Source organism: Bison bison, unplaced genomic scaffold (assembly GCF_000754665.1).
Source record: "Bison bison bison isolate TAMUID 2011002044 unplaced genomic scaffold, Bison_UMD1.0 scf7180017864177, whole genome shotgun sequence".
Lineage (NCBI taxonomy): Eukaryota > Metazoa > Chordata > Mammalia > Artiodactyla > Bovidae > Bison > Bison bison.
The window spans coordinates 681,630-699,531 of record NW_011494749.1 but is presented as its reverse complement, the minus strand read 5'-3'; the positions used below and the strand labels follow the sequence as shown (position 1 = coordinate 699,531).

The following is a 17,902-nucleotide window of genomic DNA, read 5'->3' as shown; positions in this document are numbered from 1 at the left end:
TCACTTGTTCTTATGTAAATCGTACCTCTCTGCAATAGTTTATATCTTTGGCTTCCTTTAATTAGTTTGTGTGTCATATAGCAATGTTAATAACTCAGAGTTTGTTATTAACTTGGATATAAGTAAATGAAGTATTACAGAGATGCATTTGCTTTACTAACTTATTCATAAACAATGTGCTGGGCTTCCCTGGTGCTCAGATGGTAAAGAATCCACCTGCCATGTAGGAGGCCTGGGTTTGATCCCTGAGTCAGGAAGATCCCGTGGAGAAGGGAATAACTACCCATTCCAGTTTTCTTGCCTGGAGAATTCCATGGACAGAGGAGGCTGGCAGGCTAGAGTCCGTGGGGTCGCAAAGAGTCCAACACGACTAAGCGACTAATATTTTCTCTCACTTTCAAACGATGTACTATTCTACAAAATCTGAAACAACCAAACAAACAGAAGGCTGGAAAATACTAAAATCTTTGTCTCTAGTAAATCACTAGAAAACAGCTCAGGAGATTGTTTCTTCCTCCACTCCCAAATCACTGTTATTGGGGAGAGAAAAGTAATTAAAGACAGAGACCCCGGCATATAAATAGTCGGTACTCAGGAGAATAGTTTTTAAATAAAAGAACATTTTCGGCCCAGAGTTTTTTAAGTCCCAGATTTACTGCCACGAGTCTCCTCTCCCATCCAAAACGGCTGAAGCTGAGACGAGACAAGAACGCTGAAAACTACCTTTCCCATGATGCCTCTACCCTGCACGCAACCCATGATTGTGACGTAGCTACCATGGCAACGCAATACCCTGCTTCAATCCGGCCTCTCTCCGAGTTCGCCGTGCGGCTGATTGTAGGCTGGGCCTCACGCGGCGACCAGGACACTGGGGCGGCCAAGCCACGATGCCCAGGTATCCCTGCAACCCTGCTTGGGCCTGGTTTATGCAACCCTCGAGAGCCTCCCTTCTTTCTCAACTCAGCCTGGATGGGGTGGAGGCGGGGAGCGGCGGGGGAGGGAGAGGCCGCTGCCAGTATATGTGGGGAGAGGAGTTACAGCGAGTCCCATTGTAGGGTTGTCCTGTTTGCAGTTCCTGTCTGGTTGGTCAAGGTACTATCCTTGAGAGTATGGATTCTGCCAAAAGCAAGTAGAAAAGTTCCAGAGGTGGAAAAGTTAAGAGATGTTGAAAGATGATTCAACTTTAATCATTGTTTCTTCAAAAAGAGTTTTTGGGGGGGCCGGGAATATTCTAGGAACAGGATTTCAGGCGGTGAGCCAGACCACAAACCCACTTCCTCAGGGACCTCCTGTCCGGGTGCAGGGGTTTACGACAAAGATAAAAGAGGGGAAACTAGTGAAGACACTGAAAAATGTAAGGTCACATTTTAAGGGGAGGGAGTGGGATTTTAATCACCTATCAGATACATTTTAACTCTTCTCTGATGTTTATTTTAGTTACTTGTTCTCAAGATCATGCCTAAAACTTCCCTGAACGACTTGTAAGGACATCAGGAGAGTAGGGTACTGGAGTCCATCACAGAGCGAGATTTCTGGGCTTTTTTTTTCCCCCCATCTCTGTTGAGTTTATGAACCTTAAGCTTCCCATCACGGTAAATGGTTACAACCCTCTTTCTCTTTACTGTTGGGAACTTCCAAAGGAGATAATCACATTATGAAGAAATGGGTGTAATTGAAGAGCAAACAGGCCCAGACTGAGTTCTTAGGGGCTCACCTGTGAAGTAAATGTGTGAATTTTAGTGCAGACCCCCCCTTTTCCTTTCCAGATTCTTGAAAAATAATAATTATAAACACTCACTAATTTTAGGTGATTATAATATAGGCCAGGCCCTAACCTAAATGAATTATCACATTTTACAATCATGGCAATCCTATGAAGTTGGTGTTGTTTTTTAGTCAGTAGTTAGACGAGAAGAAACAAAAGTGAGCCTGGGGACTAGCACAGAAATGTGAGTATATTAGGTGCTCAATAAATATTTCTTGAATGAAGGATCCAGAGAGGTTAGGTAATTTACTCAAGTTGGCATACTCTATGCAGAAAGTAGTAGATTCAGGTGGATAAAACATGAAATCTTACTCATATTTTTTAGTTCAGTACTCCATAATTTATTTAGGCTTTACTTAAAAAAAAAAATCTTATCTGTGTAGAGAGGTGAATGAAAGGATGATTTTCAAAAGGAATTTTAGGTGATTTTCTCCCTTCTTTATATTTTAAAAAAGGAATCTGGAGCCAAAAAATGTATAATTTTAAAAAACTAAAACTATTTCAGGTAGCAGAGGTTATGTGGTAAACTGGTTTTACATGTTTCCGCCTTTTCCTAGATGGTGGTGGTTTTCCAGTTGTATGTTTCCAAAAGGCATTGAACCTTCATGCATGTCTGAGAAGCTAACACATATAGCTTTCAGCCCTGGCCGGGAGTCCCCAAATAAGACAACTTCAGATCTTGGCAATAAAGGCTCTGTTTATCATTTCTTCTTCCATCTAGTACACAGAAAATGACTAATCCTGCAAAGTTTTACCAGCTCATTGTCCTCCCCCACAAATGATATTGATTTGTTTTATAAATCTGATTAAAATGAAATTTCTCTGGGCTGGAAAGAAACTTTTGTAAGGATTCTTTTTGTTTTTCTGAATTTTGGTTATCTTTCTCTCACATAGTGAAACTCTCTGGGAAATTGCAAAAGCTGAAGTGGAAAAACGGGGAAGTAGTGAAAATGAAGGTGATGGAGCTGAAATTGGAGAAAAGTCTGTTTTCTTCATTGGGAGTAAAAATGGGGTAATGCATTTTTTCGTACTTTTTTCACCACAAGCATTGTGATGATTTAATAGCCAATGGTAACATTTATTTTATTACTTTGGTAAAAATTTAGGTATTTCAACTCTTTAACCAGATGACCAAGCTCCAGCCTGCTGGTTACTTTAAATCTGGTTGGGCCCTGCTCATGGAAGGATGGGAACTAACACACCCAACCTGCCTTTTCTTGTCAAGTGGTGTCCTGACCTGGGCCACAGGAGCCCAGAGGAAGGGGTACTTGTTTCTGACTAGACAGCCCAGAGGAGTCATCTTTTCCCAGTTTGCACAAAAGCACCGTAAATACTATTCTAATGGTCATATTTATAGATAACTTGTATAGCTAAAACAAGCATATATAAAAAACATGAACCATATAGAGTATAATACATTTACTTTCACTTATCTTAAACTAGTGTCACAGAAATGGAAAGAACCCTGAAAATAGTCTGGTCTTCTGCAATAGGGATTCTTACCCTGGGATCCATGGAATTACTTTTTGGGGTCCATGAGCTCCCTAGAAATGTATGCAGAATTGTGTGTGTGCACTGGTGTTTTTTTATGGGGAATTAGGTTTCCCCAGGGTTCTAGTATCTTATCAAAAGGTTGAGAGCCATTCCAGACAGTGGTTGTATAGTCTAGGTTTGAATATTTCCAACGATGGGGATGCTGTCTTTCACAAGGCAGCCTGTCTTAGGGAACCTCTCACTGATCTTTCACTTTGGAGGAAGCAAGCTGCCATGTCGTGTGCAGGTGCAGTCCACGTGGCAAAGAACTGAAGCCTGTGGCCAAGAGCCAGCAAGGAACTGATTGCCTCTTGCCAGCAACCATGTTAAGGAGCTTGGAAAATGATTCTCCAGTTCAGCTGAGCCAAGAGATAACTTTTGTCCCAAATGACGTCTTGACTACAACTTTATGAAAATTCTTAAGCCAGAGCCATCCAACTAAGGTACTCTCAGATTCCAGACTCTGAGAAACTGGGTGAAATAATGGCTGTTGTTTTAAAACTTGATAAGTTTGGGAGTAATTTACTATGTAGCAATAGATAACTAACGCACATAAAAGCTACAGGAAATTCCCTGGCAGTCCAGTGGTTGCGACTTTCTGCTTTCCCTGCCAACAGGATGAGTTAATCCCTAGTCTGGAAATTGGCATCCTGCAGTCCGCATGGCTATGGCCAAAAAAAAAAAAAAGGTACATATAAAGACTAAGCAAGTGAAAAACAAAGAAGTTTTAAACTTTGGGGAAAAGTTATTTGAGAAAGGAAAAAAGTATACTTCTGCACTTGGCATGGCAGAAAAATAAAATACACTTAACATTTTTTTTTAAAGATTATCCAAAAGATTATCCAATGGTGTGTAAAGCAAAATAACAAGCCTCTGTACACAGTTCAGAATCTCTCCTCAAAGCCACCATTTTCATATCTTTTACTGTTTCTTCTATAATTGTACTTCTTTACTTCTGAATAATGTGCTTATGGGCTATTTCCATAAACACAATGTTAGACATTACCTGTTGAGTCTCTGATAGCAGACTATTTACTTCCACATCTCTCACACTTGCACTTCTAGTAATGTTGTAGTTATCATTTTGAGCTAAATCAGTATTTAGGGTTAACTTAAGTATCCCTTTCACAAGTAGCTGTATGGCTACTGTCCCTCCCTAACCTTGGGGATTCCCTTTGCATCTTTGTGTTGGAGTTCCAGTTCCTGGATCCTGTGTCTTCTTTTTTCTTGGTTTACTCAAGTCTGTCTTTGTGGAGTATGTTCTTTTGTAGTTTTCTGGGAAAGTATGCATGGGAAGTAAAATTTTTGAGACCTTGCACATCTGAAATATCTTTGTTTCACCCTGACTTTGGATTGAAAGTTTATCTAGGTATAGAATTCTGGGTTGGAATGAGTCACTTAACCTCTAACCCTAGTTTCTGTGTGAGTCTGTTATTATCTCTTTTAGGAGTGACTGAAAATTCAAACTGAGTTAGACACTATCTTGAACAGTTGGTATCCCCTACGCATTGTACTTGATCCGTACTACTCTTGTGATGTGTGCCGTTAGATACCATATGGTCAGGCTGCAATCTCCAGTATACTGTCACAAGTTCCATGTGTTCATTTATTTTCATCCAAATGCATTTGTTTATGCTGTCACCCGCTGCATATTTGTCAGTTACCATACAAATACACAAAGTGTGCTGCGGTTTTCCTCCTCTTTTTGTTCTTTACAGTGATATATTGCACTCACTCATGCCACAGGCTTTGGTAATATATATGAGGTCATTTTGGTTTTTTGTGATGATATTGTACTTATTATTACTTGCACAGTTTTGCATCTGTGGCTGTAATGTATTATTCTAAGGCCTTGTCTCAGCTGCTTTGTTCTGTGAATTACATGGACCCTCTTCCATAATTCTCTTAAATTTTTTTTCTTAATGGTATCTCCGTTTATCTGGACCTTTCTCTCTTGTTTTCTCTAATCTCATTTGATTGTCAAGTTTTTAGGCATGATCTTCTGATCCTCCTGACATATGTTTCACCTCTTATCAAGGTATAGTCATTTTGTGTAAACTATTATATACAGAATGGATCAACAAGATCCTACCGTATCACACAGGAACTATATTCAGTGTCCCATGATAAACCATAATGGAAAAGGAAAAAAATAAACGTCGCAGAAAAATTTTTTTCAAAGGGTTAATCATGCTAGTATTCTTAGACTGTGGCTCAGAAAACTTTATCACTGACTAGTCTTTCACTTCCCAGAGCTCATTTTCTCACCCTAAACCTCAATCTCTAGGTGGCAGGAAAGAGGAAAGGAAGCTATCTAGACCTCCATGTTTTTGCTTTTCCAGTTCTCCATTGTCTAAGATCTGGTTATCATCAGATCCTTTCCATGGTTCTGTAAGGGATAGAAAATAGTAGGCACACATCTTCTACACACATTTTATCAATTATGTTCCTCTTTTCTGCTGATCCTGAAGATGACAACTGATCCATAGCATTCCAGGAAAGTGTTGGCAGTTGAGATAAAATCTGTTTGTCATTTCTTCCTCTAGTAATGTCAGTTATCTCCACACAGATGAGCAGAAGTCAGCCAAAATCCATGGGTTGATGTGTGCACAGGTTTAGCAAACCCTTAAGATCAACAGAGAGATAATTTCACATAGAATACCACATTATATCTTTTGAGAAATTTAAGTATTGTGTACCATAAGGGGCGGAGAAGGCAATGGCATCCCACTCCAGTACTCTTGCCTGGAGAATCCCATGGACAGAGGAGCCTGGTAGGCTGAAGTCCATGGGGTCGCTAAGAGTCGGACATGACTGAGCGACTTCACTCTCACTTTTCACTTTCATGCATTGGAGAAGGAAATGGCAACCCACTCCAGTGTTCTTGCCTGGAGAATCCCAGGGACGGTGGAGCCTGGTGGGCTGCCGTCTATGGGGTCGCATAGGGTCGGACACGACTGAAGCAACTTAGCAGCAGCAGCAGCAGTACCATAAGGGGAAGTTAGTTAAGAAGAATGTTGACTATAACATTAATGTTCTCACTGAGACTTGATTGGAAAATACCCAGGTGAAAGAATTTTACATATAAAATAAGTTATTGTTGTTTTTATCACCTAATATTAGGATAATTACATTTTGAAAATAATATTTAGACATTTTATGCAAACTCATGGTCATGGAACCATTGAGTTTGAAGTTAATGAGCTAAATTTATACTTAGCTAATACCATATTTCAACATTCGGAAAACTAAGATAATGGCATCTGATCCATGGCAAATAGATGGGGAAAAAGTGGAAGCAGTGACAGATTTTATTTTCTTGGGCTCCAAAATCACTACAGATGGTGACTGCAGCCATTGAAATTAAAAGACACTTGCTCCTTGGAAGGAAAGCTATGATAAACTTAACATATTAAAAAGCAAAGATGTCACTTTGCCTACAAAGGTCTGTATAGTCAAAGGTATGGTTTTTCCGATAGTTGTGAGAGTTGGACCATAAAGAATGCTGAGCACCAAAGAATTGATGCTTTCAAACTGTGGTACTGGAGAAGATCTTGAGAGTCCTATGTATGGCAAGGAGATCCAACCAGTCAATCCTAAAGGAAATCAACCCTGAATATTCATTGGAAGGACTGATGCTGAAGCTCCAATACTTTGCCCGTGTGATGTGAAGAGCCAGCTCAGGGAAAAGACCCTGATGCTGGGAAAGATTGAGGCCAGGAGGAAAAGAGGGCAACAGAGGATGAGATGGTTGGATGGCATCACAACTCGATGGACATGAGTTTGAGCAAACTCCAAGAGATAGTGAAGGACAGGGAAGCCTGGTACACTGCAGTCCATGGGGTCACAAGGTTGGACATGACTTAGCAACTGAACAACAATACCATATTTAGTGTGAATTGATCTAGGAAAAATTATAGTAGTAAATATAATTTAAAACATTTTAACTATATTTTTATTTCATAATTTGACAATATTAAGGTCTTCTACCTCAACTAAGTATAAAAGCCAGGATCCATTTAAATAAGTCAGCATCTAAGTCAATAAGGCATTATCTTAAATAATATTCATTTTTTAAATTCAGTTACTTCACTTTTAGGAATTTCATTTAAGGAATGATTGAATTGTGGTAGCTCAGATGGTAAAGAATCTGCCTGCAGTGCAGGAGATCAGGTTCAATCTCTGGGTCGGGAAGATCCCCTGGAGAAGGGAATAGCAGCCCACTCCAGTATTCTTGCCTGGAGAATTCCATGGAGAGGAGCCTGGTGGGCTACAGTCTGTGGGGTCGCAAAGAGTCATACATGACTGAGTGAACACACTCAATGATGTTTGTCACAGGGTTTCAAAGGGTTATTTATTGTTCTGGAAAATAAAGGGGAAAAGGACAGCATATCCATCAGAACACTTTAGTAGCAAGAGACCGTGTCCCACTCGCTGTAAGTTTCTGTTGTATAGCCAGGGATGCAAAAAGGGTTTGGAAGTAGCCATACAGAGCAGGAACAGATGTATCATATCTTCATGCAGCTCTGCTTGGATTACAAAATTCTGGCCAGAGACACAGAACTGCTGGTGACACTGTCTAAAAAGGTCATGACTTGCAGATCCAAGATGCTGATATTCATCCTATTTGGGGTTTATATTACAGACCTTCCTTGACTTATGGTGGGCTTACATCCCCATAAATATTGTCAGTCAAAAAGTGCATTTAACACATCTGACCTAACCGACATTATAGCTTAGCCTACGTGCTTGTGTGCTAAGCCACTTCAGTCATGTCCAACTTTTGCAACCCCGTGGACTGTAGCCCACGAGGCTACTCTGTCCATGGGATTCTCCAGTCAAGAATACTGGAGTGAGTTGCCATGCCGTTCTCCAGGGAATCTTCCTGATAGCTTAGCCTGCTGCTGCTACTGCTGCTAAGTCGCTTCAGTCGTGTCTGACTCTGTGCAACCCCATAGACGGCAGCCCACCAGGCTCCCCCGTCCCTGGGATTCTCCAGGCAAGAACACTGGAGTGGGTTGCCATTTCCTTCTCCAATGCAAGAAAGTGAAAAGTGAAAGTGAAGTCGCTGAGTCTTGTCCGACTCTTAGCGACCTCATGGACTGCAGCCCACCAGGCTCCTCCATCCATGGGATTTTCCAGGCAAGAGTGCTGGAGTGTGGTGCCATTGCCTTCCTTAAATGTGCTCAGAATATTTACGGCAGCCTACAGTTGAGCCAAGTTACCTAGCACACAGCCTATTTTATAATAAAGTGTTGAATATCTTGTGCAGTTAGTTTATTGCATAACATACTGAAAGTGAAAAACAATGGTTGTAAGTGTACTGCTTGTTCCCCTCATAATCGAGGGGCTGACTGGGAGCTGCAGCTCACTGCTGCTGCCCACCATCACAGGAAGAGTTCATTAGTACATATCGCTAGCCCGGGAAAAGGACAGTTTCTACTGAGTGTATATCAATTTTGCACTTTCATGAAGTCAAAAAATCATAAATGGAACTATCCTAAGTTGGGGACTATCTTATTTTATGATATATATAATCTTACATGTATATAATAGAGATAGTTGTTGTATATATGATACTATTTTATTTTTGTGCTTCATGTGTCTACCTAAGGGCATGTTAAAGGCATGATAACAGAAGTTAGTCAGGAACTAACTTCTGTGTCAATGAGGCTACATCTTTACCAGGCGGCGTCAGTGCCCAGGTAGCCAGAGCACCCTTCTGTGTCTGCCGTGTGTCCCAGAAGGATACATGGACTTTGGAGGCCTCTCAGTAAAGCTGAAAAAAGTAAAGTTCTGAAAAAAGTGCTTAGAGAATGTGTTGTTTGTGCATGTGATTTTGGAAGTGGTACAGTTTCCAGTAGTGAAATGATTCAAGATAGAACCCCAAAAGTGACATGTGGCAGAAGTGGAGTGAAGGAAAGAGTCTCTGGAGGCAAAGGGCACCTGGAGGTCGGGGTCATAGGTGGGTTGCCCATGCCCATGTAGGGGTGAGGTGAACAAGACTAATGACAGTAGCTGAGAGGGGAAGGTAGACTGAGGAAGAGATAACCAAGAGGGTGGGCTGATACAAGCCTCTTAAGATTCCTGCAAGAGGAGAGAAGTAGAGTAGTTGCCTCTAGGTGGCACTGGAGAGCAGGGAGGGCCCTGAAGTGTGTGGGGGTGATGAAGAATAAATAGCCTTCTTTAATAGGACCGCAGAGGAAGTGTTCAAGAGATAGTCATGTGTTAGTGCAGGCCAACAAACAGAGTTCTGAAGAAGAAGTTGAGGATTCAGGGCAGCTGGATTTTAGAAAGGAGGAGATTATTATGCCCGATGAAGGGGGATATGTAGAGGATTATGGAATTAGAGTTGCAAGGATGACAAGTCAGAGGGAGGCTGGACTTCTGCTGTGATGGATGTAACGGAAGGGAATGTGGGTTCATTCTGATAGTCACTCAGTGAACTTGTACTGTGTCAGTGCTTCTTGGACTCGGAAACCCAGGAGTCTGTGGATGCCTTCTCAAACGGCCACAGTTTACTAGTGAATTTTTAAAGTTTGGATTGTTATTTTAATGATAATCTAAAAGCTGATTTCAGTGCCCTGAGTTGAGTTTATTTTTATTTGAAATTCCACCAGGTACTCTTATACATTAATATGAAATTATAGTAAAAATAATTTAAATCACTGCTGTGGAACCATGAGAATTTGAGAAGATTGGCTAGATATTCTCTAAGATTCCTACTTCTAAAATACAGTAATTCTGTATACTTTCCTGCACATTGAATACATTTATTTTTAGGTGTCATAGTCCTCATTATTTAAAAAAGTTAAAAATACACTACACGTGATACATGTAAAGTGTAGGATAATTAGAAAATCCTTATTTTCTTTAGAAAATAAATTACCTTTAAAGTTATCACCTGAAAACATTCACAGTTAACATGTGATGTCTCTCTGGATTTCTGTTTGTTTCTCTATCTGTATGTGTGTGTATATGCATCTCAAGGAAGAGATGATTTTTAACTGAAAATAGGGTCATGGTAATCTATTATGCGTGTCTTATCGTGTCAATGTGTCTCAGTTCAATTCAGTTCAGTTCAGTCGCTCAGTTGTGTCCGAGTCTTCACGACCTCATGGACCACAGCATGCCAGACTTCCCTCTCCATCACCAACTCCTGGAGTTTACTCAAACTCATCTCCATTGAGTTGGTGATGCCATCCAACCATCTCATCCTCTGTTGTCCCCTTCTCCTCCTGCTTTCAATCTTTCCCAGCATCAGGGTCTTTTCAGATAAGTCAGTTCTTTGCATCAGGTGGCCAAAGTATTGGAGTTTCAGCTTCAACATCATTCCTTCCAATGAACAGTCAGAACTGATTGCCTTTAGGGTGGACTGGTTGATCTCCTTGCAGTCCAAGGGACTCTCAAGAGTCTTCTCCAACACCACAGTTCAAAGCCATCAATTCTTCGGCACTCAGCTTTCCTTATAGTCCAACTCTCACATCCATACATGACCACTGGAAAAACAGTAGCCTTGACTAGACAGACCTTTGTTGGCAAAGTAATGTCTCTGCTTTTTAATATGCTGTGTAGGTTGGTCATAACTTTTCTTCCAAGGAGCAAGCATCTTTTAATTTCATGGCTGCAGTCACCATCTGCAGTGATTTTGGAGCCCAGAAAAATAAAGGCTGACACTGTTTCTACTGTTTCCCCATCTATTCGCCATGATAGAACCAGATGCCACGATCATCGTTTTCTGAATGTTGAGCTTTAAGCCAACTTTTTCACTCTCCCCTTTCACTTTCATCAAGAGGCTTTTGAGTTCCTCTTCACTTTCTGCCATAAGGGTGGTGTCATCTGCATATCTGAGGTTATTGATATTTCTCCTGGCAATCTTGATTCCAGCTTGTACTTCATCCAGCCCAGCGTTTCTCATGATGTACTCTGCATATAAGTTAAATGAGCAGGGTGACAATATACAGCCTTGACATACTCCTTTTTCTATTTGGAACCAGTCTGTTGTTCCATGTCCAGTTCTAACTGTTGCTTCCTGACCTGCATACAGATTTCTCAAGAGACAGGTCAGGTGGTCTGGTATTCCCATCTCTTTCAGAATTTTCCACAGTTTATTGTGATCCACACAGTCAAAGGCTTTGGCATAGTCAATAAAGCAGAAATAGATGCTTTTCTGGAACTCTCTTGCTTTTTCCATGATCCAGCGGATGTTGGCAATTTGATCTCTGGTTCCTCTGCCTTTTCTAAAACCAGCTTGAACATCAGGAAGTTCACGGCTCATGTATTGCTGGAGCCTGGCTTGGAGAATTTTGAGCATTACTTTACTAGCGTGTGAGATGAGTGCAATCGTGCAGTAGTTTGAGCATTCTTTGGCATTTCCTTTCTTTGGGTTTGGAATGAAAACTGACCTTTTCCAGTCCTGTGGCCCCTGCTGAGTTTTCCAAATGTGCTGGCATATTGAGTGCAGCACTTTCACAGCATCATCTTTTAGGATTTGAAATAGCTCAACTGGAATTCCATCACCTCCACTAGCTTTGTTCATAGTGATGCTTCCTAAGGCCCATTTGACTTCACATTCCAGGATGTCTGGCTCTAGGTGAGTGATCACACCATCGTGATTATCTGGGTCATGAAGATCTTTTCTGTACAGTTTTTCTGTGTATTCTTGCCACCTCTTAATATCTTCTGCTTCTTTTAGGTCCATACCATTTCTGTCCTTTATTGAGCCCATCTTTGCATGAAATGTTCCCTTGGTGTTTCTAATTTTCTTGAAGAGAGCTCTAGTCTTCCCCATTTTATTCTTTATATTGATCACTGAGAAAGGCTTTCTTATCTCTCCATGCTATTCTTTGGAACTCTGCATTCAAATGGGTATATCTTTCCTTTGCTTCTCTTCACAGCTATTTGTAAGGCCTCCTCAGACAGCCATTTTGCTTTTTTGCATTTCTTTTTCTTGGGGATGGTCTTGATCCCTGTCTCCTGTACAATGTCACAAACTTCCATCCATAGTTCATCAGGCACTCTATCTATCAGATCTAGGCCCTTAAATCTATTTCTCACTTCCCCTGTATAATCGTTAAGGGATTTGATTTAGGTCAGTATGTCTATTCCTACATTATACCTGTGATCTGCGTGTTATTCATTATATTGATGGTCATAATTTAGTCAGTCCCCTATTTGGAAAATTTAGATTGTTTCTGATCTTTCACTTTGATATAACACCTACCAATAAGTGTCTTTCAATTATGTATTTTAGTGCTATTCCAATGATTTATTTATAAATCTTACTACCAAAAAAGTCATTCAATTTAATCATAGCCCAGATGTAATTTGGAGTCACAATTTATCTTTTTGGGGGTAAGTATTGTAGGTTCCTTGGCTTTAAAAAACACATATATAGTGAAATAATCCGTGTTTTTGGTAGTCCAGAGTTTTCTAAACTGCTTTCTTTGAATCCTAAAGGTCTCCTCTGGTAAACTTTCCCTGATGCTCTTTTATTTATATTCCTGTAAAAGATTGTCTTAAAAAAGTAAAGCTTCACTGTTTAAAAAAAAAACAGTGACTTAAACCACTAGATCAGTCCCTGGCTCAGATGTGAGGTTAAGTTTCATGATTAGTGGCTGACATCGGACCAGAACCTCTATTTCCTGACTCCTAAAAAGAAATTTAAAGTACATCTTCTAGAAATAAGACAAACCAAAAAAAGTATTCTAACCGGTATCTGGATTGCTTACTTGGAATATGTCTTCAACATGTCCTATATTTGTGTGTTATCCTTTTTTATTTCCACTTCAACAAATTGGAATTAAAACATTTTAGAAGACACTAATCATCAGCTTAACCAGTAATTAGCATTAACGAGTAGAGAGAAAATTTAAGACAGCTGCCAAGTTGACCACTAAAATGAGGTTTGATTTTCTAGTATTTGTCATCTCTGGTACTTTATAATTATAATAATAGCAGTGTAGTTACACTCTGATGGAAAGTTGACAGTTAACTTTTTCCACTTATCAAACTTAGGAGCAATTCTGAAAGTTTCTAGTTTCCAGGTAATTTATCATTCAAGTGATTAAAAGCTATTTTGGGCCACAATTATGAACAATAATAAAATTTTACATGTGGATGACATTAACACAGTATTCTTTCTTTTTGAATTTCTAGGGAAAGACTACTATTATTCTAAGGTGTCTTGACAGGTAAGTGTTATATTAAACTTTAGAATACATTTTTGCTTATTCTTATTTTAAGGCTGCTGCTGCTAAGTCGCTTCAGTCATGTCCGACTCTGTGCGACCCCATAGACGGCAGCCCACCAGGCTCCCCTGTCCCTGGGATTCTCCAGGCAAGAACACTGGAGTGGGTTGCCATTTCCTTCTCCAATGCATGAAAGTGAAAAGTGAAAGTGAAGTCGCTCAGTCGTGTCCTACTCTTAGCGACCCCATGGACTGCAGCCCACCAGGCTCCTCCGTCCATGGGATTTGCAAGTTAGAATATAAAAGACATATTTCCATTTTGTGACCTAAACAAAATATTCTAATTCTTATGAATCCATATTATGGCTTTTACAGTCTTCCTTTAAAGATGAAACCAACAATAAGCAGAAAAAAATTGTATAGGATTAATAATGGATTTCCTTATTTGAGGGAAGAAATTAGCATAATTACTCAATCTGTAAAAGCTAGTACTTACTTGTTTTGGCTATGCTAGTCTGTATTTAAACTTTTTAATTTTATCTAGTTCATGATCGTTTGAACATTATAATCTTTGAATTGCTCATGGGTATGCTTCTGAAGCACATTATTGGTCATCAAACTGTACATGTTGCCATTTGTTTTATGTACTTCTTAGCCTTCTTTACCATGGAAGCATGCCAGCAGGTTACAGTACATGTTTCAGGAAGTTTTGGTAAGGAAAGTCTTGTTGGTTTGCAGCTCTCATTAGCTAAATGATGCCCAGGTTTGAGCTATGATTTCGGTTGAGAACTGTATAAAAAATCTTTTATTGACGTCTCCATTAAATTGAAAGTCATTACGTTCCCAGCTCCTCACATTGAGGCTGAGCATAAACCTATTCTCTTTGCTTCCCACGTGGCCTGGATGCAGAGAGCGTATGCCCTGACGCAGCCACCAACACGGCCAGCTCCTTCTCTGCTCCCCGAATGGTGTCACTAGGCGCTGCCACTAAACGCAAGTGCCATTCCTCACCTCTGCAGTTGCTACTGAAGTCTGTTAAGATGCTTTTTTGAAGGCTTATTTAATTTTTGTATAAATTCTTAATCATTTTTATCTCAATGTGTTACACACAGCGTAACTTCTCTGCTAATAAAGTTCTTAAGAAGCAAAAATAAGGTAAGATGATAGCTTAAGAAAATGATGGTAATAATACTTGTCTTCACTGTACAGGGATGAGCCACCAAAACCAACCTTAGCTTTGGAATATACGTATGGAAGAAGAACAAAAGGACATAACATAGTGAGTGTCTTTTTGGTGATGTTCTTCTACACGTGTATGGAGAAGTAAGGATGCTGACATTGTTCTACATTTTCCATCTTTTCCACAATCAATAAACACATCCAGGAGTATACTTCCTAGCTATGTAATACTTTTAAAGTCAAATGCAACTGAGCACAGAGGAAGCCACCCAAACTGTGAAAATATTTCGGCCTTCTCATTTGTTATGTCTTAAGATGCTTGAATAGGATTACTCTGTAACTTCAGTGTACAGGCTTTGGGCACATTTTCTCCTTTCAAATGAGAATAACATTGTGAGTTATCTTGTCTCCTGAAAAAATCTGCTAAAAATATACATTTGACCTGTTGGATATTTATGAAAATATACTACTTAAAATCCAAATTATTAGCATTTTTACAAATACATCTTAAAATTGGTAATCCTATTTGAGACCACAGGCCCTAACTGGCCATAATCCTATTTTCACTTGTGTTAGTTTATCTATAGAGGATAGTTAGAAATTGTTCAGGATAGAGGGAGAACTTATAGTGTATATTAGGAGAATAAAAAATTCTAAGTAGAATTCTCTTTTGGTGTTCCCATAAGGAAGAGGTCATTTCTTAAAGTTAGGTGTATGGAGAACAATCTAGAATAAAGAAGGTCCCATAACTCCCATAACTCCCATAACACAGGCAAATTTTTATAGGTTGATCCAGTCTAAGTGTTTGATCATTAGACAGTGTATAGAGAGTTTAAATGGTCTGTTGCTGCTTCCTGGATTCACCAGTGCAACTTGGTTATTAAAACCATGAAATTGAAAAGAAAAAACAATATATTGAGATGTGGGAGAACTTTGTTTTTGTGAATCAAAACAAAGTGAATAAATCAAATCAATTCAAATAAAATCAAAACAATTGTGAATACATTTTTGCATGGGTGATAAGCCTAGAAATACCTCACCCTCGTTGTGGGAGACTCTGAGTCAACTTTCATAAGCTTAACTTTTGAGAAAAGCTCTAAAAGCTTTTCTTCATCCAGTTGTGAATCAAGGGAGATTGTCCACTGAAAACTTATTTCTCCCCCCAAACATTAGAGATTCAAATACCAACTGCAAAACAGTTTCAATGGTTGAGATGATAACCTGTCAAAAAGCAAAATATATTTATCTAAAACTGCTGTAATGACCATTTGCCTCTTCCAAGTTCATGGTATTGGGTACATGAAAACTCATGTGGTTTGTTTTTCACCTGCTTGTTTCTGCTAAACTTTATGCTCTCAAGTTGGGCTTTTCTGTATTCATTCTAGAAGATTCATATCTTTCTCAGATTGAAGGTCTCCTAAGAGTTCTAAATGGAAGAACTTTATCAGCTCCTCACACAATCATATCTTGAAGGCTCTCAGTATCTGGCCGGAAGGAGAAATGCCATCAGCTAGCCAGCAATCTAGGACAGTTGTCATGGAATAGATGGTCTTTTTTCCAAGCTACTGGACTACTGCCCAGCCCTTTTAGTCCTCCTATAGTTTGAATTCTCTGAAAAGGGAAGCAGTTGCAGAGAGTCCGTGTCCCCCACCTACCGCTTGTATTGCCAGTGCCAGCCTGTCACTGTCCCCAGGGATGTCAGGCCCAGACCAGCTGCTTATACTTCTGCCCAGTCGATCCTGATCTGCAGGTTGGACTCCTGTCTGTTCTCCCCGTTTCCTCTGGTCTTGTCTTTATGTCTGATTTATTGTGTGAGCTTCTGTCTTCTCCCTCAATTAGGATGTTTTCCCGTTCAGTTGTTTTATTTCTACCTAAAATTATAACTTTTTTCACAAAGATAATTCCAAATGTGTTCAATTTGTTAATTTTATTTCTAATGTGAGTGTTTGCTACCTGTGATATTTATAGAGTTGGGGTGCTGTTTAATGTCTTCTATTAAATTAGGGTAGAATCAGGGCATTTAGTACCCGTATATATTCTTAATGTTTCATCTTTGTTCTTTGGAATAGATGTTTTAGTGTATTTTGAGGGATGGGATCAATAAAGGAGAAAATTTTGACTGCCATAAATGGTCTTGAGGACTGTAATATCTTGTATCCATAATTATTACTAGCTGGTGCTAATGAACTATAAGAACTATTTAAAATGTAAAAACATCAAAGAATATTAATATGAAAAAACCTGTTTTTTTCAGCCTAAAGATATTGCTCACTTTTGGGAGCTAGGTGGAGGAACATCTTTACTGGATTTAATCAGCATACCAATCACAAGTGACACCTTACGGTAAGTGGGGCCAGTGAGGAATAGCAGTTAGTAAGTATCCAGTGGAGGCCACAGGATGAACATGAGTTTTTTGTGAATCAGAATTGCAGGGACAGTTTTATGTTGCTGAAGGTTTACCTTAACTTCCTTTCTATGTGCCTAAACTGTAGTGCTCTCAGAGATTTTGAAAGAACCAAGGTTCTGGTTCCAAATCAGGAAAAGAGTATGTCAAGGCTGTATATTGTCACCCTGCTTATTTAACTTATATGCAGAGTACATCATGAGAAACGCTGGACTGGATGAAGCACAAGCTTGGAATCAAGATTGTCAGGAGAAATATCAATAGGGAGAAATAACCTCAGATATGCAGATGACACCACAAGTGAAGAAGAAGTAAAGAGCCTCTTGATGTAAGTGAAAGAGGAGAGTGAAAGAGTTGGCTTAAAACTCAACTCTTAGAAAACTAAGATCGTGGCACCTGGTCCCATCACTTCATGGCAAATTGATAGGGAAACAGTGGAAACAGTGACAGACTGTTTTTCTGGGCTCCAAAATCACTCAGATGGTGACTGCAGCCATGAAATTAAAAGACGCTTGCTCCTTGGAAGGAAAGTTATGACCAACCTACACGGCATATTAAAAAGCAGAGATGTTACTTTGCCAACAAAGGTCTGTCTAGTCAAAGCTATGGTATTTCCAATAGTCATATATGGATGTGAGAGTTGGACTATAAAGAAAGCTGAGTGCCAAAGAATTAGTGCTTTTGAACTGTGGTGTTGGAGAAGACTCTTGAGAGTCCCTTGGACTGCAAGGAGATCAAACCAGTCCATCCTAAAGGAAATCAGTCCTGAATATTCATTGGAAGGACTGATGATGAAGCTGAAACTCCAATACTTTGGCCACCTGATGCGAAG

The 17,902-nt window shown here is 39.7% G+C and overlaps 1 protein-coding gene across 1 annotated transcript in view; it reads left to right on the top strand.

The window, feature by feature from the left end:
• The first annotated feature begins 788 nt into the window (after positions 1-788).
• The window catches only part of DYNC2LI1 (dynein, cytoplasmic 2, light intermediate chain 1), a 38,209-nt gene continuing 21,095 nt past the window's right edge, over positions 789-17,902 (top strand). The window contains exons 1-5 of the mRNA XM_010842308.1: positions 789-895; positions 2,660-2,777; positions 13,457-13,491; positions 14,697-14,766; positions 16,921-17,009. Of these exons, the coding sequence (XP_010840610.1) occupies positions 888-895; positions 2,660-2,777; positions 13,457-13,491; positions 14,697-14,766; positions 16,921-17,009 (320 nt within the window). The 5' untranslated portion in view covers positions 789-887. The remainder of the gene's footprint in view (positions 896-2,659; positions 2,778-13,456; positions 13,492-14,696; positions 14,767-16,920; positions 17,010-17,902) is intronic.